Here is a 25,849-nt window from a genome sequence, read left to right as displayed (position 1 = left end):
GGGGGGGAGATTATTATGGGATGTCTGCCCCCTTTGTGTGTTTGTGAGGATGTTAGCTAAGCGCTGCCTGTAAGGGCTGGGGGAGAGAGCGAAGAGGGGGACGGAGCAGCGTGTTTTGGGGTCGTTGACGGCTCGTTTTTTGAATTTCCCTCATCACCCGTTTAGTCGGGCTTAATGAATGAACCTTACCACACAAACAGGCTGATTTGTGGCAATTCTCGCACCGACAGAGAGAGAGGAAGAGGGGAGGGGGGGAGAGCACACCTCGAGCCGGGACTACAAGCACACTACTGTAAGTTTCTAATGTTAGGGGATTGCCTTCGTAATGCTTCAACTTTGCTCTCATACAACGCTTTAACTCAACAGTCCGATTTGACGGTGTGCATTTGAAGTAACCACGGATGCCACGCTGAAGTTCATTGTAAAAATATACCTGGAAATCAACAGCCGATAAATGTCACAGATAATGAAGTTATCCAACTTGTTTGAGCAGGCAGGTGGACAATTAGATGCTGTGTAAATAATAGGAAACGGGCAAGGCTTAGCTACCCTCCGATGCCATTTATTGCTATTATTATTATATATATTTTTCTCTCCAACACCCACCACCACCACCACCACTACTACCCCCTCCCTTCCTGGACACCCCCGGTTCATTCTCCACCAGTCCCACGTCATTTTCCCTCCTCCCTCGCCGACCGAGGAGCAAGGTTTAGGAGGGATTAATTCGACCAGCAAGAAATAAAATTAAAACGCAGGGGAAAATGTCGTGCAGCGAGGATGAGAGGGACGACTTTGGGACCGCGGACGAGCACTCACTAATTCACGGTAAGCTCGCCTGTTTTTTATTTATTTTTTTTAGCCTCTGAAGAAGAAGGTCCATCTCCGTAACTTGAGCTCGCCTTCAACGCGATGCTAATGTTAGCTTCAGCTAGCCGTGAGTAGTCTGCTCGGGCCGTCCGTCACTCGCCATGATAGATTAGTTAGCTAACTTGGCAAGCAAGTGTTTAGAGTTTCTCCTTTTCCTCTTCGGCCCCCTTCTTCTTTCGCGGGTCCCTCCGCGAGCGTGGGCGTGAGCTGTCAAAGTTTCAAACACAGAAAACGGACAAGTTTCAACCTGCGCTTTTGTGGCTTTTGCCTTGTGTGTGTCTGCGTGCGTGCACGGACGTGTGCCAGTCGTGCCAGTGCGCGGTCTCCTGTTTTCTCCCTTCGGCCTGCAGCGGTGGTGCTCCTGTCCGTGTGTGTGTGTGTGTGTGTGTGCGTGCATGCACTGTGTCTCTAATGAAAGCGTGTCGCCGGCAGATGAGGACGAGCCGGAGGATGCTGTGTCTGACGTAGACGAGGTACCAAAGTCCAAGAAGAAGAAGAAAGCCAAGAAGAGCAGCCGAGAGAATAGGAGCAGCAAGCGGCAGAGACCGATCCGAGAGGTGAGTTGCACAAAGTTTAAGCCTGTGACTGAGGGAATCCTCTTTTCTTTTTTTAAAGATTGTGGCAGATTGGTCTTTGTAAACATTTCTGTCAGCTGTCAGCACAACAGATGCTGTTCTACTCTTGATTTTACTGCACATGCATGAAACAACCAAAAGTAATGGATTATGTTGCAGCCAAGTGAAGAATTATGAAGTGCTCTTTTCACACAGTTACACATTTTATTCTTTCCGCGAAGTTGTGGAAAAACCTGCATGGATGTAGGGTGTATTTAATACAAAATAGTGTAGATTTTATTTAGAAAAAGTTGACGAGATTCAATAGGAAAGTGCAGCCTAGGTTTAAATAAAGTAGTAAAGTAGAATCGCTTGGTAAAATGAAATATGGAAAACAAAATAGCTAAATAAGGCACTCAAAAGAAAGGATTTAAGTTTAATAGGAAAATTAATTAAAATACAGGAGCTAAACAAGTACAAATCTAAACAAAATTGACTAAACTATAGGTGGTTGTGTTGCAAACAGTAATTTCATGAGATGGGAAACCAAGTCCCAAATACCCTGAAATAAGGGTGTAGTACTTATATTATAAATTTAAGCAGTGTGGAGACCAAGTCAGAGAGGCAAGGCTGAAATGGTTAGGACAGGTGCAGAGGAGGGATAGTGGTTGTATTGGGAAAAGGATGTTAAAGATGGAGATGGCAGGCAGGAGAAAAAGAGTAAGACCTCAGAGAAGATTCATGGATGCAGTAAAAGAGAGGTTGGTGTGACAGAGGAGGGTAAATAGGGAGGGATAGGGTGAGATGGAGGCAGATGATCCACTGTAGTGGCCCTTAAGGAGAGCAGCTGAACGAAGAAGAGGTAAAATCAATTAATGTATAATGAACCAATTACTAGCAAATGTATAATTTTCCATAGGCCATTTAAAACACATTGTCTACAATATATATTTAATTATCACTCACATAAAACGGGGAAAACAAACATTAAAATCAGGAAATATTTAGCATTTTTGCTGAAAAATAAATAAAAAGACCCGTTCTGTGTCAGCTGAACAATAGATGAAGCGACTGACTGTTTCAGCTTCTTCTGAAATTAGTGATGAGTCATATGTTGACCATAGCAGCGCTGTGAATGACAGCCCAGTGTCTTTTCATTCCCCAAGCCTAATAGAGTGCCAGGACCTTTACAAGAAACAAGACAAAGAAAGATGTCATTTTAGTGTCTAATTTCTGTGTTATACATAAAACCCAGTGTCTTTATGCAATTAGCAGTGTGGTTCTTTATCTTACAGGAGTTGCCAGTCAGCTCCCCAGAGCACCTGCTTGGAGTGGAGGCAGCAGAGAGGGATGCTGATGAGGGAGGTATGCGGTCAGAGAGTGAAGGAAGTGATTATGCACCAGGGAGGAAAAAGAAGAAACGGTCCAGCTCCGCCAAAGACAAGAAGAAGGGAGGTGCGGCGGCAGAGAAAGGAGGCTCGTCCAGCTCAAAGAGCAAACGTAAAGACCCAGAGCCAGAAGATGATGAGGACGATGACGATGATTGCCAGGTAGAGTTTAATTCAGGCCCTCATGCAGACTTTGTTTACTTACTGCAGGGCTGACGTGTGACACTAACCTTCCTCGTTGTCCTTTTCGACTCTCTCCTCCCACCTCAGCCGAAAAGCTCCACCCAGCTGCTGGAAGCCTGGGGCATGAAAGACATTGACCACGTCTTTACTCAGGAAGACTACAGCTCCCTCACCAACTACAAGGCCTTCAGTCAGTTTGTCAGGTGAAGACACCCTCATCATTATTAGGCTTTGATATTAAAGTCTGCATCTACTCTGTTACTACAGATTTGTGAATAAATGTTTATGTAACAGTATAAAAATGTTTCCCACTTTGTGTTTTTAGGCCATTAATTGCAGCTAAGAACCCCAAAATTGCTGTGTCCAAGATGATGACTTTAATGATGGCTAAGTGGCGTGAATTCAGTACAAACAACCCTCTGAAGGTATTAAATATTGAGGTATTTTGTTCTTCTGTAATACTATACACTTCTAGAGAGCAGAGGTTCTCACTGTGTGCTTTTGTTTCCCTGTAGGGTTGTGCCACTGCTAATGCAGCCCTGGCAGCTGCCAATGTGGCGGCAGCTGTGGAGAACATGGTGGTGGCAGGGACAGAGAGCGGGGCAGATACCGCTCCTGCTACATTGACTCCACCTGTTTCAACTCCTGCTGCTGCTCCAGCGCCTATTGCACCCCCAGCAGCCCCAGCACCTCCTCTCCGCAAGGCCAAGACCAAAGAGGGCAAAGGTAAAATAGGACAGAGTTTATGACTTTATGAAGTTTATACAGAATTAAGATTTTAGCTGTTTTAAATAAATTTATATCTTCTCTTCTCTTGAGGTCCCAATGCTCGTAGGAGGTCGAAGCCTACATCTAAGCCTCCACCGAAACCAAAACCTAAGAAGGTGGCTCCACTCAAAATTAAACTTGGAGGCCTCAACAGCAAGAGGAAGCGCTCCTCTGTGAGATATTAAAATTGGCACACAGTGACTTTATTTCTACATATTTAATCACTGGGATCCAAATACTGATGATGTGCTGTAATGAAACAAGGCGCTCATATCAATCTTTTCCCTTCGCTTGTTGACTTCATTAGAGCGATGAAGACGAACCTGATGTTGACAGCGACTTTGATGATGGGAGCTTCTCGGTGTCAGATGGCTCCAGCCGCAGCAGTCGTCCTAAGAAGAAGCCCAAAAGTGCAAAGAAAAAGAAAAAAGGTTGGAAACATACTGAAATAAAAGTGTGATATTATATCAGCATTACCAGGAAGAAAAGAAATGTGTGTAATGTAGGTGGTTTGTTTAACAAGAGCAAAGTCAAGGCTGAAGTGAAGGCTGATATCCCCTATGTGTCAGTTCTCTGTACCTATTTTTTCCTGCTACTTTTCTGTCTTTTCTCAGTGGAGACAGAAGATGGTGACGGCTATGAGACAGACCACCAGGATTACTGTGAGGTGTGTCAGCAGGGAGGAGAGATCATTTTGTGTGACACCTGTCCGAGAGCTTATCACATGGTCTGTCTGGACCCTGACATGGAGAAGGCACCTGAGGGCAAGTGGAGCTGCCCGCACTGTGTGAGTACTGGAGCCCTGAATCCTCTGAGAGATGTGCATGGCAGACTGTTAGAGCAAATACGCCTAATTTTCAAAGTTTGAATCAGGAGGGCAAAAATTGCATGAAACATGGATGTTAAAATATTTTGTGTGGAAGTTGCACTGGCAGCAGGGTTGACTGTAGTGTTCTCCATTTCTCTTTGTCCCTTTCTCCCCCCACCCCAACAACCATTTTGCTCATGTTCCCGTCAATCCTCTCCTGCTCCCCACCACACATCTCACCCGTCCTCCATTTCCTCTTCTCGGCCCTCCCCTGCCTGCCTCCCTCCCTTCCTCTGACTGCTCCACACGCACGCAATGCACACCACCCTCCCTCCCCACCCCTCGGCGCTCTTCAATCCCCCCCACGCATGCACACACCCCTCCCTTTTTTTTCTTTCACTTCGTTCCGCATACCTTCCCTGCCTGTCTGCCCCCCACCCCCCCCTTCCTCTTCCCCCGCGTGCACACCTCCTCCTTCTGTCTGTAATTCTGCCACCAGGAGAAGGAGGGAATCCAGTGGGAAGCCAGGGATGATCTGTCCGAGGCCGAAGGTGAGGACGATGACGACAGGAGGGATGAAGGGATGGAGGAGGAAGACGACCACCACATTGAGTTTTGCCGTGTGTGTAAGGACGGGGGAGAGCTGCTTTGCTGTGACACCTGCCCCTCCTCCTACCACATCCACTGCCTCAACCCTCCTCTCCCCGAGATCCCCAATGGAGAATGGATCTGCCCCCGCTGCAAGGTGAGCACTGAGCACTGGTGCATACGAGACTGCGCGTGCTCACGTGGGCGTGCATGTGGATTACAAATTCCAAGTTGCACTGGAGATAAAGAGCCTTTTCTCTTGATGTGCATAAGTTTACCTGCAGCATTTTAGAGGAAAAAATGGCAGTCATACAGTTTTTATTTGAAGATATTTTGTGTTTTTACAATTAAGCACTCATATAATTTTTCAGGACAGATTTTCTTCTCAGTTTCACAACGCTTTTGTTGATTAGTTGTTCTTCCTTTTTATAACTATTTCCTCTGCCATCCACACTTTCTCACAGTGTCCACCGATGAAGGGAAAAGTGCAGAAGGTTTTAACATGGCGCTGGGGAGAAGCACCAGCCCCTATGCCTGTACCCCGGCCTGCTGATCTGCCTGCTGATGCTCCTGACCCACCACCTCTGGCAGGCCGTAGAGAGAGGGAGTTCTTTGTCAAGTGGTGCAACATGTCGTACTGGCACTGCTCCTGGGTGCAGGAGCTACAGGTACTACCGTTGCATCCACTTGTAGATGAGAATAAGGTTTTATTTTTTCCTTTTTGTAACATACTCAGCACATGACACCCCCTTGTTTACTCTCGCCCAGTTGGAGCTGAACTGCCAAGTGATGTTCCGCAACTACCAAAGGAAGACTGACATGGATGAACCGCCGCCTGCTGACTTTGGAGGCGAGGGTGACGATGACAAAAGCACGAAGAGGAAGAACAAAGATCCACTCTTCGTCCACATGGAGGAGGAGTTTTGCCGCTATGGAGTTAAGATGGAGTGGCTGATGATCCACCGCGTCCTTAACCACAGGTAGGATACAAATGAAACAAGAACACTAAGCAGGTTTTGAAGCAAGAAACAATAAAAGTAAGTTAACAAAGTAAATATAATTTGCTGAGTGGAGACCTCAAACTGAATTAGCACTGCAGTATTGCTGTTTTAACACATGCATATCATTTGTATTCTGTATGCTTTGTGTGTGTGGAGTGTCAGGAAGGAGTTTCAGTTCAAAGTAAAACATTAATGTTTAATGAACATTATTCTATAAATACAGCATCACTGTGCACATAAGGTGAAGACGACAGCTGCTCTCATGCTATATGTGCATGTATAACATGCACTCAGAGTAGAACACAATGCCTTTCTTATTTTTTTTTCTCATGCTGTGTACGGCCTTTGTCTACTTGCGATAACAAACCACAATGACAACACAGTGCACAGTGTTGATTCACAGTGCACAGTGTTGCTTATGCTTGTGCAGGAGTAATGCTGAATGTTTGTCACTAGGTGTTTGTTGTTTTGTTTTTTTTGTGGTTATTTTGTCAATAAAGGGTTAGGGTGACAAAGTATCCAAGTTTGGAGTAGTAAGAGGAAGAGTGAATGAGAGGGATTGATTCCACATATTGAAGTATTTTGAAGCCAGTGTCTTATAATGTCACCATTAAAAACACCAGAAAAACTTTGTCAAACTGTCAAAGACAATAGGACAACAAAGCAGAAGCATTTAGTTATACCATTTTATCACAACGGAATATCTTCTGTCTGTTTTATCCTGATAGTGTTGATAAAAAGAATAATGTGCATTACCTGATCAAGTGGAGAGATCTGCCATATGATCAGTCCACCTGGGAGAGTGAAGACATGGACATTCCAGAGTATGACACCTACAAACAGACTTACTGGAATCACAGGTATGCAGTAGTGTACTAAGTGTCATGTAGCTGTTTGCTCAGGTTGTGCAAGGACTGTTGATATCTTAAAGTAGGGTAACATCAAATAATTGTAAGATTAATTCTACTCCTTTTCTAGGACGTAAATTAGGTGGCATATAGAGATATTTGTGGCAGTTTGATGTCTTTTTTTCTGTTTGCATTAAAAAACAGTCAATAAATTAGTCAGTCTTACCTTTTTTTCCTACTCTGTCTGTAAGAGAGTTGATGATGGGCGAGGAAGGCAGACCTGGCAAGAAGCTGAAAAAGACAGTCAAAGTGAAGAAGGCAGAGCGACCGCCTGCTAATCCAGTTGTAGATGTACGTGCACCAAAATGCAACCTTTTTCTTAAATTGCTTTATTCTAATGGATTATTGATGACTGTATAAAAGCTCGCTCCTCAAATCAGGTCAGCAATTTTATTTTTTCTTTCCAGCCCACCATCAAGTTTGACCGTCAGCCTGACTACCTGGACAGCACAGGAGGAACTCTGCATCCCTACCAGCTGGAAGGTTTGAACTGGCTCAGGTTTTCTTGGGCTCAAGCCACTGACACAATCCTGGCTGACGAGATGGGTTTGGGCAAGACAGTTCAGACAGCTGTCTTCCTCTACTCATTGTACAAGGAGGTAAGGGGCTGTTTATTTTATAAATATGAATGCATTAACCTTGTTTTAACAGTTAAAAGTACAACACGGCACCTGATAATGTTTGATTATTAAGGCTAATGCTGTATTGTTTTATCTTTAGTAAGACTTATATATGCTAACTGACACTGTTTTGTCCAGTCTGCCCTCCCCTGTCAGTCAGTGTTAGTGGTTGGGGTTGCAGACATGTGACACACAGTAACTCTGCCCATTAAAGGGGATGAATTCCAAGTAAGGAGCTCGATCCTAAAGGCAGGGCAAGACAAATGCAGTAATTTATCTGATATTAAATTATGAATTATCTTTGCATGTTAATTTTTAAAATATTTATTCTAAGTTTGTTTTCCATTGGTACAGGGTCACTCCAAAGGTCCCTTCCTTGTCAGCGCTCCTCTGTCCACCATCATTAACTGGGAGAGGGAGTTTGAGATGTGGGCTCCTGACATGTATGTGGTCACCTATATAGGGGACAAAGACAGCAGGGCTGTTATCAGAGAGAACGAGTTCTCCTTTGAGGGAAACGCCATCAGAGGAGGAAAAAAGGCATCCAAGATGAAGGTAAGTAAAAAACAAACTGCTTTTTCAGAGTGTAGGGGCTTTGAAGTGTTACCTTGTATACTAGTGATTGCCAGGTCCCATCAGCTTTAGTTGCAGCACTTGCAGCTGTAATATTTGTAATCGTTTCCACTTATTTCCCAGTTTTGCAGCTTAACTAAAAATCACTTTTCTCTGCATATTACAGAAAGACTCACCAGTCAAGTTCCATGTTCTGTTGACATCCTATGAATTGATCACCATTGACCAGGCTGTGCTGGGCTCCATTGAATGGGCATGTCTGGTTGTAGATGAGGCACACAGACTGAAGAACAACCAGTCAAAGGTAACAACAAAGGCTTTTTTTTTCTTTTTCTTTTACAAAAACAAAAGTTTGTTGGTGACCCTTCATCACTGGACACAATGCGGGACATAACAGTTTAGTGCTGTAATTTTCTTGGCTCCAGTGCCCAGGTTTGTCCTGTAAGTTTTCTGTCTTTCTCTCAGTTCTTCAGAGTGTTGAACAACTACCCCCTGCAACACAAGCTGCTGCTTACAGGCACTCCACTTCAGAACAACCTGGAGGAGCTCTTCCACTTGCTGAACTTTTTAACCCCAGAGAGATTCAAGTCAGTACCTCCACACAGCGCAGGGCTACAGCAGATGTAGCTTTACTGCAGATACAGTGATGACATCCACTTTGATTCATGTGGCTTTTTAATTTTTTTTTTTCATGCAGTAACCTCGAAGGGTTTCTGGAAGAGTTTGCGGACATCGCCAAAGAGGACCAGATCAAGAAGCTCCATGACATGCTGGGACCACACATGCTCAGGAGGCTGAAGGCTGATGTATTTAAACACATGCCTTCAAAGACCGAGCTCATTGTTCGAGTGGAGCTGAGCTCCATGCAAAAGTAAGCAATAAAAAGCTTTGTAGCAGTAGCAAATCCATATGTTTGGAAAAATGAAAAAAGGAAGTTTTTCTTTCCCACTGTCGCCAAGTGCTTGCTCATAAAGGGTCATGGATTGTTGGAGTTTTCTCTGTATTGTTGTAGGGTCTTTACCTTACAATATAAAGCACCTTGAGGTGACAGTTGTTGATTTGGCAGTATATAAATAAAATTAAAATTAATTGAATTGAATTAAACATGCCAAAGTTTCAAATAATGTGCCCAGAGTATGGCAGAGTTATACCTGTGAGCCTGAAGCTCAGACTTCAAACAGCTCAGATAGTTTTTCTGCTGTCGACAGTGAAAGGGGATATTCCTAATGGTGTGGTCAAACAAAAGACAAAGCAAAGTTTTGCCTTGTGCTGGTCACAGATTCTGTCTGATGGTTTTGGAAACCCACAAATATTTGCTGCTAGTTGGAGGAGAAGGAGTAAATGTAATAAATACTGCTGATAGCTGCAATTAGATTGACAGTAACATGTATTCAGGACTTACCAGGAGGTCCTACTGTCTTTTCTTCAAGGCCTCTCTGGCGTTCCCGTCTCTACTGAAAAGTCAGCTTGAATCATACAACTGAACCTGCCCACAAATGACTAAAACACACTTGTCTTCTATTTTTGGTTCTTTGGTTATTTTTGCAATGTCATCTGACAGGTTTTCACACTCCAGCTTGAAGCAAATTCTTTGAAACGTGGAAACAATCCATAATCTTTGCATAAAACCTTGTATGGAATTGTGCAACAGGCTTGATTTTTGATTTGGACACACCATAAGATGGTCCTCTTAGGCACTAAGCTCAACTCAGCATTCACAACCATCTTCTGTTTGCAAGCGGCAGTCAGTCAGAAGGTGGTTGGGAGGGAAGCTTAAACTGTTTGTTTCATGTAGAGGTTAAATGAGGGCTTGCAGCAATTCCCAGTATAAGATGAATGTTATGATAAATATTATTTTCAACTGTGAATAATACAAACTTCATATAAAACCATTTGCAGCAACATATGGAATTGAAAATGAGCATAACGGGTCACCCTTGAAGCTTTAATCCTGCTCATGTTTTCCTTTGTTTTATCTTTGCAGTCTATTTTTTCACGCTTCTTTTACTTCTCTTTTTATTCTTCAGGAAATACTACAAGTTCATTTTAACACGTAACTTTGAGGCCCTGAACACTCGTGGAGGAGGAAATCAAGTATCTCTGCTCAATGTTGTGATGGACCTCAAAAAGTGCTGTAACCACCCCTACCTCTTTCCAGCAGCTGCCAATGTATGTTTTTTTATACATTTAGTTTAATTTAGTTTTTTTGTGTTTCTTTTAAACTTTTAACACATCACTTCATTAATTTCAGGAAGCGCCAAAACTTCCAAATGGCATGTATGAAGGCACTTCCCTGACCAAGGCTTCAGGGAAACTGATGCTGCTCCAGAAGATGATGAGAAGGCTGAAAGAAGGAGGCCACAGGGTTTTGGTTTTCTCCCAGATGACTAAAATGCTCGACTTGCTAGAGGACTTCCTGGAGAACGAGGGTTACAAATATGAGAGGATTGATGGAGGAGTCACCGGCAACTTGAGACAGGAGGCCATTGATCGCTTTAATGGTGAGGCGTCTGTAGCTATTTGTCAGTTTTGCCTCTCAGGACAGCAGAGTTGATGTCTGTTTTTCTAATTTTAATTTTGCTCCTCTTTCCAACAGCTCCTGGTGCTCAGCAGTTTGCCTTCCTCCTCTCTACCAGAGCTGGTGGTTTGGGCATTAACCTCGCTTCTGCTGATACTGTTATTATCTATGACTCCGACTGGAATCCCCACAATGACATCCAGGTATGCAAAGCACATGACGAACCTCACATCTGCGCCAGTATGAGCTTTTATTTTGAGGGGTGATTATGCTGTGGTTCATGTGTGCTTCACAGGCCTTCAGCAGAGCTCATCGTATTGGCCAGAACAGGAAAGTGATGATTTATCGCTTTGTTACCAAAGCGTCTGTGGAGGAGAGGATCACACAGGTCTGTGAAAATTAACACCACTTTAGCAAGTGTATTGCATTGCAATGATCACATATTGACTGGTAGCTTGACCTCCACCTTATTGTTTCCACCAGGTGGCAAAGAAGAAGATGATGCTCACCCACCTGGTGGTGCGACCCGGCCTCGGATCTAAGATGGGCTCCATGTCCAAGCAGGAGCTTGATGACATTCTCAAGTTTGGAACTGAAGAACTGTTTAAAGATGAAGTTGGAGATGGTGAGTCAGTGCTGAGCCTCTGACAGATGGCACACACTCACACAATGTCAGCTTACTTTGGTGAGTGGGGCTGATATTAATTTTAGCACTGGGAGCCTCTTTCTCTGTATGTTACTGGTTAATCTATCCTATAGATATGTCGTATCTGCAAAGCCATCTGAAAGCCTACAGAGTAACCTCACGTGATGTACCTGTTCAGTACTCCTGTGCATCTACAGCTATGTTTTCACTGCAGTTTTTGAATTGATCAGCGAGAGAATAACAATCAGCGCCTCAATAGGAATAATAATCATAGCATCGATAAAAGGACTCACAAATGTCAGCATATTCCTGGAGGATTGCTGAAACTATCTGATTAGATGTAATGGGAATGTGCAAAGAAGTGGAAAAAGTTAAATATTTTTGCCCTTGAAAAAAAACCCACACACAACACAGAGCAAGGACTGAGGAGGGGAAAAAGTCACAGCATTTTATTTAGTTCTGCCGGCTGGCACCGCATATAAGAAGCCGAGACATGACCACAGGGTAACTGTCACATAATACCCCCCACACAAGCATAAATATCAGCATCAATATTGGCCACTTGCGTAGGTTAAGTCATAGAATCTACAAAGATTCACCACAGAAATCTAAATTAGGCCATAGTGTCCACACTGTGCACAATGTGGTTTTTGCATTGCTCCAGTTGAGTGGTTATATGCCAGTTTACTCTTGAAACTCACAGCTGTTTCATTTTCTAGATCAAGATAGTGCAGAACTCTGCTGGTTTGTAGGTCTCTTATCTGTGTTACTTTCCACAGTACTTGTTTAAAACTTCCTGTCAGATATGGGGGTGGGGGGGTTTTGACTGGTTTATACAAAAAAATATGAATGACTAGTTTAAACAACTATCCCTGGTGCAGAGTAGTGAAAGCAGCAAAGTTTTATTGGTTAATTATCCGGTCGGCTGGTTCTGCGCATCACTAGTTGCATTGAGTGTAAAAGCACAGAGAAAGAGGTGGAATTATGACTTCTCCACTGGGATGCCAGAGATGTTTTGAGCATTAAATTCAAACTTCGCTTCCTCCTATTCTTCTTTTTCCACTTATTCTACTTTCAGGGGACAACAAGGAAGATGACAGCAGTGTGATCCACTACGATGATCAGGCAATTGACCGTTTGCTTGACAGGAACCAGGATGCCACAGACGACACTGAGCTCCAGAGCATGAACGAATACCTCAGCTCCTTCAAAGTGGCACAGTATGTGGTGAAAGATGAAGATGATGAGGTACGGTATTAGCATGGCTACAATGTGCGTATATGAGTATATCACTCCACCTATCGGGCTTTAATTTTTTGACATTTTAGAGCATCTTCAGTAGTCAAAGTCTAAGCACGAATAAACAGTCTTTATGTGCACTGTATAAAAAAAAAAAATATTTTAAAGGAGGAGGAGGTGGAAAGGGAGGTGATCAAGCAGGAAGAAAGCGTCGATCCAGACTACTGGGAGAAGCTGCTTCGGCACCACTACGAGCAGCAACAGGAGGATCTCGCCCGCAATTTGGGCAAAGGCAAAAGAACTCGAAAGCCAGTCAACTACAATGATGGCTCCCAGGAGGACCGAGGTATAAGACAGGGTACAGAACAATATATAATGCAACCTCTTCTTGTGTGTGTGTGGAGTGCGGTACCAGTGGTGGATTTGTGTTTGTGTGGTGTTGATGTGGTGGTAATATAGTAGCAGCGATAGTGAGATTATGGCATGTTTTAGTTTGTGGTCAGGTGTAGAAATGTGGTAGTTGATGTTATTTTTAAATGTTTAGACCAGTTTAAAATCTATTTATTAGAAGGATAAGACCTCTCACTAAGCCAGAAATATGTCACCTTCCTTTAGGAGTTAAGTTCACACAAAATAGGCGGATAGACTGACTCACATTGTAGGTACTTTAGGCCCCTTTTCTGGATGTAATTTGCTCCGACTAGAAAATGGCACAAAGGGAATATTATTACAGTACAGCCGTTGGCTTAGCATTAAAACAGTAGGGGGCAGCAGCAGATTTGGCTGGATGCACAGGAAGACTGTGTGATAGGGCACAGCAAACAACACAACAGCCATTTTCACTCATGTGCTGATAAACATTTTTTAGATGTCACTCAGCTGAGCTGTGTGTGATCGCACATTAAGTGGAGATTAACCTGCCAGCTCTGAGTATAGTCTGTATGATGTCTGATTGCACAGACATGAGAAAATGCATCTGTCACGGATTATTTGCTTTTTATTCTCCTCATCCATCCGACCAATTTAACCGCAGGGTCCGGGGAGTTGGACTGGAGCCTGTCCCAGCTCTCATAAGAAGAGAGATGGAGTGCAGTCTATCACAGGGAGATTCAACTTTTTTCTGCAACCTTTTTTTTATTTATCATTAATTTCCTGTGTGGGGAACAACAGGCCTCCACTGGTTTTCAACTGACCTCTTTTCTTTTTTTCTATCTGAGTGTAAACGTAGTGTAGACATAGAGGGGGAAGGGGAGATCATGCACATTACTCAGGGGTGCAAAATCTTGATGTTATAGTTTTACATCGTGAAACTTGCAGAAAAACACCCAAACATTAATAAAAGGAGGAAATCGATCATCAGTTGCCAGTATTCCATTCATTCAGTGCTTATTTGCTCTCAAACATTATTCCATTCAGTGAACTCCACTGTCAGAGATCATATGTGACAGACAGGGACATTATTAGCTTTATTAGCTGGAAACAAAAAGCCATGGCGATTGTAATAAGTGCAGCTTTAAACAAGGTTTTGTTCAAATATGTTAAGTTTTAATATTAATTATATAAAAAAGTCCATACTATTCATTGTATATTTCTAGTAGCTTTTGTAGATTTTTGAGGTCCAGGAAAAGCAATAACATGGACATGTATTAGGATTTATTGATAAAATCACCAAAGCTCCAGTCCTCTCTCTAACCCTTCTGCTTCACATTTTAAGAGATTATTTTGGGAGAGTGATTTGCACAGTTATGAAGAAACAAACCTCAAACTGCAAAACACAGAAGCAGTTGAACTAGTTTTGTTTTAATGATCTGGGTTTTTTTTTTTCTGTGTCAGCCCCCCAATAAACCAAAAACTAATGCTGTTAGAGCCACAGTAGGCTTTTCACTTGTATATAGCTGTGTAAACATTAAGAAGATCAGTGAAGGATGTTTTCTTTTTGTTTATTGCAGCAGTCAAAGCTAATCAGTGGCAGTAATCTAGTAGTTGAAATGCAGTTTTAACACAGTAACTCCCCCTACTGGTTGAACTCTTACTAACCTGTTATTAAACATCTGCGAGGAGTTACTTTTATTGTGTAGTCGTACGTGTAGTTTTATCTCGTTGTTGATCAGTTAGATTCAGACCTGGTGGGGAAGAGTTTTGTCCTTTTTGGTGTTTTCTCCTCGCTCATCTCATCATTTCTCTGTGGTCTCTTTAGACTGGCAGGAGGATCAGTCGGATAACCAGTCCGATTACTCGGTGGCCTCAGAGGAGGGCGATGAGGACTTTGATGAACGGACTGAAGGTAAGTTGGTTACAGCAGTTGGGAATGGGGCGTAAGAGCTTTCACACTGGGACGTATGTGCTCTGAGGAGTTTGGCATTAGTCATAAAGATGGAGTTGAGTGAAGTTATTGATGATAACAAGCTGACATGGAGGCGGAAGTTCCTGTTCAGATTAATAACAGATGATAAGAAGTCTTTCCACATCTGAGATGCATAATTCACTAACATCCTTCCAACACCCCCACAGATGTTTATTCAGATTCAGACGAGAGCTATGATATCCTCCTCGACAACCTCAACAACAATTGCCGAATAAGGAAATGTGACTGCATCATCTGCGTTGAGCGTAGAGAGGCAAAGCAAGGCAGAAAGAAAAAGAAAAGGAAAAAGCATAAGAGAAGGAAACAGGGAAAGAAAATTAAAATCAACGGTTTCCCAGTCCTCTGAGCCGCCCGCTTTGCAGATTAAATTGTGTTTATATTAATTGTTTATATAACTGTTCACTTGTATTTATTAAATTTGTATCAGTTAATAAACGTGTTGTATAAAATTTATTTTCCAATTAGAAGGTGCAATAAGGTGTGCATTTATATACCAGTTGTATTATTCTTACTGTAACTGGAGTTTTATTAAATGATGTGTACTGCCAGATTGCTTTCAGTAGTAAATTTTCTGAAAGTGTTGCGCTTCAAGAAGCATTTATTGTAAAGTGTGGAGAGAGGGCCAGCGTCAGCAGGATCAGAGTGAGCCAATGAGCCGTAAGTGGAAAGTTTAGGATGATAAGTGCACACACGATCATGCATCATGCAAAATTTACTGTTGAACTTTTCATCCTCATGGGTTTGGTGGAGTTGGCGCTGACTTTCAGACCTTCAGACAGACTAACTTACCGTGCTTCTTTGCTTATAGCCAATGCCCGCAGACCAAACCGCAAAGGGCTGAGGAACGACCGGGACAAGCCTCTACCCCCACTGTTGGCCAGGGTTGGCGGGAACATCGAGGTGAGTTTTTGGTTCCTTCCCCAAGACAAGAGTGAATGTGCAAAAATTAACTGCACAGTGGTGGAGGAATCACATCTTTCTTTGTCTTTCTATTAAGCTTTTCTTTTGCATTTTGACCTCTTACCTGTCAGGTGCTGGGATTCAACGCTCGGCAGAGAAAGGCTTTCTTAAATGCAGTGATGCGTTATGGGATGCCTCCCCAAGATGCCTTCACTAACCAGTGGCTGGTCAGAGACCTACGAGGAAAGTCAGAGAAAGAATTCAAGTGAGTCTGATGGGTATTTTTTGTCATTTTCCTACTGTTAGGTGTGCAGTCTAATATCGAGGTAAAGTGCTTTTTTTGGTATGAACCAAAACTTAATTGAAAACTTCTGCGTGCTAAATTTTAGTATCAATCATCTGCTAAAATTTGTAAACTTGTCTACACAGTTAAAGGTTTAAGCTGTTCCATTAATGACAGTTTTATAAATTGGCCAACTGTCTAAAGTAATTATTGTTAAAACTGGTAACTGAGCCATTTGAACTTGAAGTCTCTTAGTACTAAATACTAGCAGGATAGTTACATTCAGCTTAATTAGCATGTTGTCTCTCTGCATGTCTAATATAAAATACACCTGGCTCAAATTTATTCAGTATGTCATGCTTTCTTTGCAGGGCCTATGTGTCTCTGTTCATGCGCCACCTTTGTGAGCCGGGGGCCGACGGAGCCGAGACGTTTGCTGACGGCGTCCCTCGGGAGGGTCTGTCAAGACAGCACGTGCTCACTCGCATCGGTGTGATGTCACTCATACGGAAAAAGGTATGGTTCAACAGCTCCGGTAGAAATGGTAAAAATAGTGTCATCCTGCTTGAGAATGTGGTCTAAATTATCCAAACTCTTAATCATTGAGTCACATGTTGTTTAACAGGTGCAGGAGTTTGAACATGTGAATGGTCAGTGGTCGATGCCCTGGATGGCCGAGCTGGAGGAAAACAAAAGAGCCGCAGCTTTGGCTGCAGGAGAAGACCCAAAGACTCCTTCCACAGGGACCCCTGCAGACACACAGCCCAACACTCCTGTGCCAGGTAAACACACACACTATTTGCACTCACTACTGAGCTTTTTAAACAAATGTTAACATTTTTTAGACTCAGTACATGATGCATGCATTATAATTAGACTCGGTTTCTGACACTTTGACTACATGTTGTAAGAAGGGGACACTCGTGACGATGAAACACATTGTCATTTCCTCTGAGCTGTAACCTCATCACCACATGCTTGACCTTAGTTTTGAACCAGATGTAATGTGAATTCTAAGTTTAAGACTCAATTCACCTGGTAACCCTGAAATAACTGTTTGATATGTAAGAGATATTTTTCGTGTTTTGCCCTCAGAGGTAATTATTTAATCAGGTTTGTTTTGACCCGCAGAGATTTTCCAGATTTGCTCCCTCTTGTGGATGCATTCAGAAAGACTACAATGAATAAGTTATAAACCAAGAAACACACACTTGTTAAGATTAAATGTTAAATAGGAATCCTAATTAGTTGTACACATAACAGAGGAAAGCACACCCCCCATATCTGTAATATCATATGTGTTTTCTGTCTTCAGAGGATTTGTCTAAGTCAGAGGACAAGGAAGACATGAAGAAGGAGGGAGAGGATGGCAAAGCTGCAAAGAAGGCAGATGATCCAGAGGTAAATTCTGCTCTCATATCCGTATCATCAACTTCTGCTTTCACTTTAGCTATTGCACAGTTTGAAGATATATCTCCTTTTATTTTGTCCATCTCTTGCCTAGATTATTGAAATCCCAGATGAGTCTGAAAAATCCCCGGTTCTGGACAAGAAAGAGGAAGCAGACTCTGCTGCAGAGAAGGAGGACAGAGAGAAGGAGACAGATGGAGTTGAAGGGAAAGAGAAAGAAGCTGAAGACATGAGCAAAGAGAAAGAAGAGAAGTCTGTGGAGAAGGACGCTTCTGCCGAGATCAAGGGTGAAGGTTCAGAGAGCAAGATGGATTTAGTGGAGGGCAGGTCTAGAGGTGAGGCACAAGATGATTGTAACATCTGTTTTTAACAGTACAAAAAGCTTTTAAGGCCTTTTAGTCTGCAAAATATCCATTTTTATTCTGATTTTCTCATGGAAGTCCTATTTACTCACATTTAAAGGCACAGTACAGGACCATTGGAGGTCACTTTTAAGCTACGTCTCAGTTGTGGTCCATTGTCAGTTTTATAGTCTCACTCCACTTAAATAACGTTACAAAATTAAAAAGCTTTGATCCATGTTTAGTAGAATTGATATTTTGTCTCAGTACCTTGTTGTATACTGTTGAACAGGTCGCTCTTGAAAATGAGACTTCATGAGATTTACTTGTATAAATAAAGGTGAAATAAAAAAGTAAAATAAAAATTGGAGATCCAGAATGTTCACATCCTCATGGGTGCATACAGACTGCACTTAGAGGTCAGGTGAATCTGAGACATAACAATTGTCTTAATGAACAACTTCAATAAAAAATAAGCCGAGCAGAATGTGCACTTTTATGGGGCAAAGGGAAAAATCCACCCTTACTGCTCCATGTGACCATCTCTTGATAGAAAACATGGATGGTGATGTTCATGTGATCAATAATGGGATTGGACTAACAGCATAAATGCCATTTAAAGGAAAGAGCAGGATGTGTCTGCTGCACATACGTAGGTCTTTGGGAGTGCAGGGGGAGCTCCTTAAGACCTTTTATGACTCTGATGGCATTGGGCTAGGGCAGCAGTATCTCTGCTGGTAACAAAAAGAAACTGAACAAGCAGATCAAGACGCCCAGCTCTGTTCTGTGATGTCCTCTTAAAGCAGTGGAGGTAGTGAGCCACAGGAGAATGGTGGCGAAGCTGTCATCCCTGTTAGAGAACACCTCCCACCCCGTGCAGACCACCCTGAAAGCACTGAGCAGCTCCTTCAGTGACAGGCTGGCCACACCTACAGTGTGTGAAGGGGAGATTTAGGAGGTTGTTCCTTCGACAGTGCACAACAGCAGCAGACCACATTTAAAAATACACATGTGTATACATATATGCACATGCTGGTTTCTATTATATCATAATCTGCAATAGTTACAATGAAACTGCACAATGCTTTCTTTACTCTGTGTCCTGATAGAAACATTCAACCACTACACCTTGCAAGATCCCATTTTGCTGCTAAAAGATGTGTATATATATATATATGTGGGTACAACCGTATACACACATATATTGTTGTATAGTGCTATTGTTAAAGGTAATGCTGAATCTAACTTTTCCTGCTCTCTTGATTTTGCAGCTGTAATAATGTGAATTTCCCTTTCCTATATCATCTTATCTTGTGTTAAACAACGTACAGTATTCTCTGGTTTTCCTTTCTCACCTTCTCAGTCTTTAACTTTATTTCTCTTCTTTTAGCTGACGAAGGCAAAGATGAGAAAATGGAAGGTGATTCAGCTACAGAGGAGAAAAAAGGTTAGCTCTGAGTCAAACACCTACACTCTCTTACATTTGAAGCACAGATGACAGCACTGGAACAAACCTTCTCTGCTATTTTTGACCTTTTAAGATTGAGCTGCGCTTTAAATGTGTACTTTACAAGATTTCGACTCCTCAGCTGATGAATTCTGGGCTTGTTATTACACAAGGATTTTGTTCACACAGCTTTAAAATGTTTAATTAGAATTTTTTTCTTTTTTAGAACAAAAAGAGGAGAAGGACAGTGTGAAACCAGACGAGTCTGGCAAACTGCAGAATGGAGAGAACGCCAAAGACGGAGGAACAGCTGCACCTGTGGTTAATGTCAGTGAAGAGAAGAAGAAAGCCACCAAGCAGAGGTTCATGTTCAACATCGCTGACGGAGGATTCACAGGTGGACACACATGCAGCCGTTCACACTTTTTTCTCTTCTTTCTCTTCTCTTTTCTTCTGTTTCGTTTCTGCCTGTTTTGACCTTCCTGCCTTGCTTTCCAGAGCTTCACTCTCTGTGGCAGAATGAGGAGAGAGCAGCTACCGTCACCAAGAAGACCTTTGAGATTTGGCACCGCCGCCATGACTACTGGCTGCTTGCTGGCATCATACAGTATCCTTTCAGACGGACAATATCTTTAACACACTCTTCTTCACTCTTCAAAGGTTATTGCTGTCTTCTGTTAAGAGAATGTAACAAGGTGCAAAAAGTTGTTGCAGGTTTATAAACAGGTTTCGTGACACCAGGGTGACCAAATACCATTTCACATTTACAGACTGTAAATTTCACACTCATATTAAGTCAATTGAAGGAGGAGCAGGCTGTTTCAGGCTGACCACAGAATTGAATAAAGAGAGGATTTAGCTAATATTGATCCATTAAAATGTGCCTGGATTTATATAGATATCAATTCTATGAAGTGGTTTGAGTGGTTTCGACCAGTAGCAGCCTCTAGGGCTGAAAAATCAATACACAAGTGCCAAAAATTGCATTTCCGCTAATTGGTCAGTGTCTGTAGAGCCACATAGTTGCCGCCTGCTACAGAAACATATAATGCTTTCTTTTGGTTTAAATGTAGGAGCTTAGCTGCTTAAAATGACAGGTGTGCCGGTGTAGACTCTGTAGCTGATAGCTAGCTTTAACTGAACTGGACTTCTCCATGTTTGTGCCGTTAATGCCTTTTGGAGCATTTTAGTTAAATTATCTGACAGATAAACTTCCTTGTGCTACTATTCTATTTGATCATACAGTCAGCATAGATTTCTTTCACTGGATTGTCCAATTATGGTCACTTATGTCTAAAAACAAAAAAAACAAAAAAAAAGAAGCTTACATGGTGATGTCCCGAAACCAGTGTGTGATTTGAGGCGTTCGTCTTCTGGAAATAGCTCTGCTATTAATTGAATGAAGGACAGTGATGTATGTTTAAAGTCTTTCCACCCAAATTGTTACCCTGTTCTAAATGGCATTGACCATCCAGACACACCTGTGTTGTTATTCTTGACTTTGGCGTCTCTCAGACACGGCTACGCTCGGTGGCAGGATGTGCAGAACGACGTGAGGTTTGCCATCCTCAATGAGCCCTTCAAAGGGGAGATGAGCAGAGGCAACTTCCTAGAGATCAAGAACAAGTTTCTGGCCCGCAGGTTCAAGGTGAAACGAGTACACGGTTATCATTTGAGTTCTCTGTGTGAATGTTTGTCTGCGTGTCATATCTCACTGAGCACGTCTGGTCCACATGCGTTTCCTGTACAGTTACTCGAGCAGGCGCTTGTGATCGAGGAGCAGCTGCGCAGGGCGGCCTACCTGAACATGACAGAGGACCCGGCTCACCCCTCCATGGCCCTAAACACACGTTTCAGTGAGGTGGAGTGTCTCGCCGAGTCCCACCAGCATCTCAGCAAAGAGTCAATGTCTGGAAACAAGCCTGCCAATGCAGTGCTGCATAAAGGTGAGACACGTTACAAATCAGAAAAGTAAAGCGAAAGTTCTCACTGACTTAAAATCTATATCTGTAACACTGAGAAGTCTCGTGATTAAAAAAGTGGGACTGTCAAGGGACATTATTCTGCACATGGTTTCCTTTTACCAAGTAACTGCAGAGTCAGCTGCTTGCAGGTGCTTCTTCACCAAAATGACAGTATATGCACATAATGACATACGTAATTGCAGCTGCCTAGACATCAATGAACTCACAGTAATTATCCTCCTTCTAATGAAAAGTGTCTCAGTTATAGCAGCAGCAGTCATAGTTGCTCAGAGTTTTCTCCCACTGTGCCGGCGTTGGGCCAGGGGCTGTTTAACACTAAGACTACTTTTATTAAATGGCATGAAACAATAATGTGACATATTTTATATTTATTTAAAAAAGACATCGTGGAGCTGATGAAGCATGTGAGTCTGGTGAAAACAGTAATGTTTAAAGGTCATTCGAATAGTGAATGAATGATGAAGAAATGTATTTATTTCACAATCCAGTGGTGATGAAATGGTGAAAGTAATGTGTGTTTTTTTCTTGTGTTTTGCTTTTGGTGCTCTGGTTTTTGAAATGCTTTCTCTGTATTTTTCAATTCTCTATGTTATTTTGAAAAACTGCACTACAACGATTAGAATAATTGCTTTTTCATGTCAGGGTCATGGTGTTTTGAGTTGTTTGACAGTGGACAACTTCAGCTACACACGCTGTTTAAAAACAAACAGAGGGAGCGTTGGAAATTTTTTAAGGCAGACATATTGGACATTCTTCAGTGCTTTAAAAGTTCCGCTTCAATTGCTTCAATTACCAGAGTACGTTTTCTGACTGAGAAAAGGGCTGTGTAGGTAATGCATTTCAATCTGTAGTAAATATTTGTCCAAAAACTCCATTATATTCCATCATATTTTAACTCATCACCAGTATTGTTTTATTTTACATAAACAGACATTTCCGCCATAAACAAAAATTAGCATCAAGTGCAAAAAAACCCTGCATCCACACTGTACAATTACATTGTTGTCTAGAGGTAAACTGTCTCAAATTCAGGAAAAAGAGCCTTATAAACTCACAAATATGGATTCAGTGCATCTTTAATGGGCCTGGAACGAGATGAGACACTTTTGCCTCCAAGCTTGATTTCACACAGAGCTCAATCTGGGAAATGTGTAAGGTTTATATTTGTCATTATTTTATGAGTGTTGGTGAAATGTTACAAATGGTACTGAAGGAGAGATACTGTGTAACTCTTGTGCTCCATATTTAATTCAGTTCAATTCCATTTACACAGCGCCAATTCACAACAGCAGTCGCCTCAAGGCGCTTTATATTGTAAGGTAGACCCTACAATAATACATACGGAGAAAAACCCAACAATCGTACGACCCCCTATGAGCAAGCACTTTGGCGAGAGTGGGAAGGAAAAACTTCCTTTTAACAGGAAGATTCCTGTTAAAGTTTTACAAACCCATCCTTACTGTTTTCTGTCCCCTGCTGCTTTTTGGCATGCCACGCTGTTAATTTTAACCAAAAACCAAAATTTGACTGCTCACCCCTGTTATGCCGATTTCTGTGCTGCATTTCTAGTTCTCAAACAGCTCGAGGAACTGCTGAGCGACATGAAGGCCGACGTCACCCGTCTCCCAGCTACCATCGCCAGGATACCCCCCGTGGCCGTGCGGCTACAAATGTCCGAGAGGAATATTCTCAGCCGATTGGCCAGCCGGGGCCCCGAGGTCACCGCTCAGAACCAATCACAGACCGCACAGCAGATGCAGGTGCCGCGCTGACCAATCCCCTCGCACATTTCACACTCCCCAAACGAGGCCAGTCGCACTCACCTCACCGCCATGTAGCAGAATTCCTCCCCCTCAGCCACCATGTACAGCACAGTCAGGTTAGTACTTCTTCCTCTGCACCCACAACCCATCTCCGGACTCAGAAGAGCATCAGCTGTGCTGCTGGACTTTATTTTGAAAAGACTGGGACTGTAGATGTAGGGTGGGAGCGAATGTAAGAATCGGTTCTCTTTCTTTGCGGCAGACTAGATACAGACGTCTTTCTCCTCCACTGGGAATCAGATTGAACCCCTCTGTCCTGAACACTGAACTGACCTGTCCTTCCAGCAGGATCTAACATGTGTGTGTAACTATATGTATAATGAAGCAGAAGAGGCTTAGACCGGAGGGAAAGCAGCATGTTTGGAGTATACTGGTGCTTTGTGGTAACTTTTGGATTATTCCAGACTTCAAGGGATTTTATTGTGCTTGTTTTCACCTTTAGGAAATTGTGAAATTTTTGTTTGTATGTTTTTTTAGAAGTCATTTAACTCTAATGTCCTCATCTGTATGTGTGTATGGAGAGTGAAGGTGTGTGTGTTTTCTTGTATGTATGTGTGTGTTAAACAGGGCATAGTGACATGCATCTCTACTGCAGAATGCCCCGACACTGAGAGGGTGTTACTGTCACTTTTGTATCAGTCAGTCAGTCAGATCTGTTACCTCTTCTTCCGTCCTTCTCAAACTCTTGCCTGGTCCGACGGGTGACCCAGTCGGGGATCAACTCTTTGTGCTCACAAACCCAAACAGCACCTTGACATTCCTAACTGCACCACAGATTTGCTTCATGGGAAGTCTCCTGTAATACAAACTCGCAATAGCTCCCCAGCTTTTTAGGTACATGGGATGGCGTTGAGGTTGATGGCAATCTTAAGTTAATTTAATTTCTTACTGTCTATTGTTATGTTGTTTTGCATTATTGAATATTATTATTATGGTTACCACCCTGTTGTTTTTATCATTGCTGTTTGTTTTTATGGACTACAATAAAAAAAACTCAACAGTTTCTTATTGTTACCACGTTTTATTTTTAAACTGATAAAGATTATATACGTTTGGTTCTCCTTTTTTTTCTTGAGCACTGCATTCTTCTACTTCTGTTTCTAGCCATGTGAGCGTTGATACTAAAGGGATGGCAAGTTCTGTGAAGAGTGACAACGCCAAACTCTGCGTGGTTTACTGTTAAAATTTATTTAGACACTAGACACGTTATTCATAGGTTCATTTTTAGTAAAACCAGAGTTGTAGACATGCTACTCGAATCTCAATTTAAACAATCAGTTTAACAAATTTACCCAACAAAGTGGCCACTGACACTATATATATATATATATATATATATATATATATATATATATATACAGAAAACTCAATTTTCTCTGGTTTTGCTTTTTTGCGTCTCCTTGCAACGACAGTTAGCATGAGGTGATTGTACCTGCAGTTATTTTAGGTTCATCGGTAATCCAGCTTCTCAAGGATGGCACATTTTTGACACATTGTTGCCTCTCCACCTCTGTATCGTATTCACATTGGTTACGCTTCCTAACAGGACAGATTGATTTCCCTGAAGTTTAACTGACGCCGTGTTGTACTGGGATGATCGAGTGCTTCCTTAATTTTTTGAGCAGTGCCTCAGAAGACGCATCTGCATGGATGATGAATGCCGGCTGTCATAGAAAATGTAAACATACATATTTCAATTAAACCGTCAGCTAGACACAAACAAAGGTCTTTAACTCACAGCAAAGTATAAAACGATTGATTTACTTAAACCTCGGTGAAATAAATAAAGTAACATTTCATTTATTTCCCATTTAAAGAGACACAGGTAACACTGAAAATGACCTTAAATTACTTTCTTCAGCCATGTGTTCTTTCTGGGGGGGAAGGGGGCGTGTCCGTGTCCTGTTTGCCAACATGCACGCGCAAGTTGCGTGTACGCGAATGAGACTGCGAGATACCCTCCTGGCTTTTTCCTCTAAGGTCACCACGAGGTTTGTGTCTTTAGTAAAACTAGTTATGAGACAGAAATAAATGAAGTTAAAAAAAACAAAAAACACTCCTGAACTGAAACCTGGGGGAAAATGAAAGATGGTGGAAGAGGTGTGACTTCCAGGAGATTTTTTAAACCTTATTTTGAGTTAATATCAGCAAAAAAAGAAAATGATTCAATTAAGTTATATCTTATTTATCAAGTGACCCTTTATATACAGTTTTAGCTTCAAGTTATCATTGAAATACAATCAAAATGTTAGAGAAACTAAAAACAAATGGTCAGTTTCTTCTAGAGGGAATTTTATGCTAAAATTACACGATAATCCATATCGTCAAATGTGCAGAGGTCAAATGTACACATCCACCCTTGTTTCTAAGTTAGGTTTCAAGGGTGTTCAGGGACCATTTTAAAGGAAGTTGGCCATACATGTTCAGCCGCGCTGTCACGAAGTGGCTCAGATGGCCATAGATTATTATTTTCCTATTTATTTATTTATTTATTTATTTATTTATAAAGGGGCGTTAAAAAAACTTGCATTAAGGAAGGTTTTTTCTTTAATTTGTAACGTTTGCATGCACAAAAAAGTGCACGTTCAGAACAGTCTGATACTGTTCTCGCACACAAAGCATGCCATAATT

The 25,849-nt window shown here is 42.1% G+C and overlaps 1 protein-coding gene across 4 annotated transcripts; it reads left to right on the top strand.

Moving 5' to 3' along the window:
- chd4b (chromodomain helicase DNA binding protein 4b) lies at positions 1-24,221 on the top strand. 4 transcript variants are annotated; one of them, XM_031744158.2, is made up of 40 exons: positions 1-292; positions 668-828; positions 1,303-1,427; positions 2,720-2,974; positions 3,083-3,198; positions 3,321-3,420; positions 3,511-3,721; positions 3,815-3,936; positions 4,071-4,194; positions 4,378-4,550; positions 5,071-5,316; positions 5,624-5,827; positions 5,928-6,139; positions 6,889-7,020; positions 7,260-7,359; positions 7,476-7,667; positions 8,043-8,243; positions 8,428-8,565; positions 8,727-8,848; positions 8,959-9,132; positions 10,289-10,430; positions 10,513-10,762; positions 10,858-10,982; positions 11,075-11,167; positions 11,263-11,404; positions 12,504-12,673; positions 12,833-13,022; positions 14,862-14,948; positions 15,838-15,929; positions 16,061-16,194; positions 16,584-16,728; positions 16,838-16,994; positions 17,528-17,613; positions 17,717-17,957; positions 19,354-19,410; positions 19,637-19,807; positions 19,909-20,017; positions 20,926-21,058; positions 21,161-21,356; positions 22,965-24,221. In XM_031744158.2, the coding sequence occupies exons 2-40, from the start codon at positions 765-767 to the stop codon at positions 23,165-23,167; spliced, it is 5,934 nt and encodes a 1,977-aa protein (XP_031600018.1). In that variant the 5' UTR covers positions 1-292; positions 668-764; the 3' UTR covers positions 23,168-24,221. The 4 variants fall into 4 exon arrangements, 3 of the variants coding, with proteins under 3 accessions (XP_031600018.1, XP_031600019.1, XP_039475474.1); XM_031744159.2 differs by having other exon boundaries at positions 1-828; positions 12,833-13,010; XR_005614836.1 differs by lacking the exons at positions 20,926-21,058; positions 21,161-21,356; positions 22,965-24,221 and having other exon boundaries at positions 1-828; positions 19,354-19,409; positions 19,635-19,807.
- The last annotated feature ends 1,628 nt before the right edge of the window (positions 24,222-25,849 follow it).

This window comes from Oreochromis aureus, linkage group 11 (genome assembly GCF_013358895.1).
Source record: "Oreochromis aureus strain Israel breed Guangdong linkage group 11, ZZ_aureus, whole genome shotgun sequence".
NCBI classification, from domain to species: Eukaryota; Metazoa; Chordata; class Actinopteri; order Cichliformes; family Cichlidae; genus Oreochromis; species Oreochromis aureus.
The sequence above is the reverse complement of the archived record's forward strand: the minus strand, read 5'-3'. Positions and strand labels throughout refer to the sequence as shown.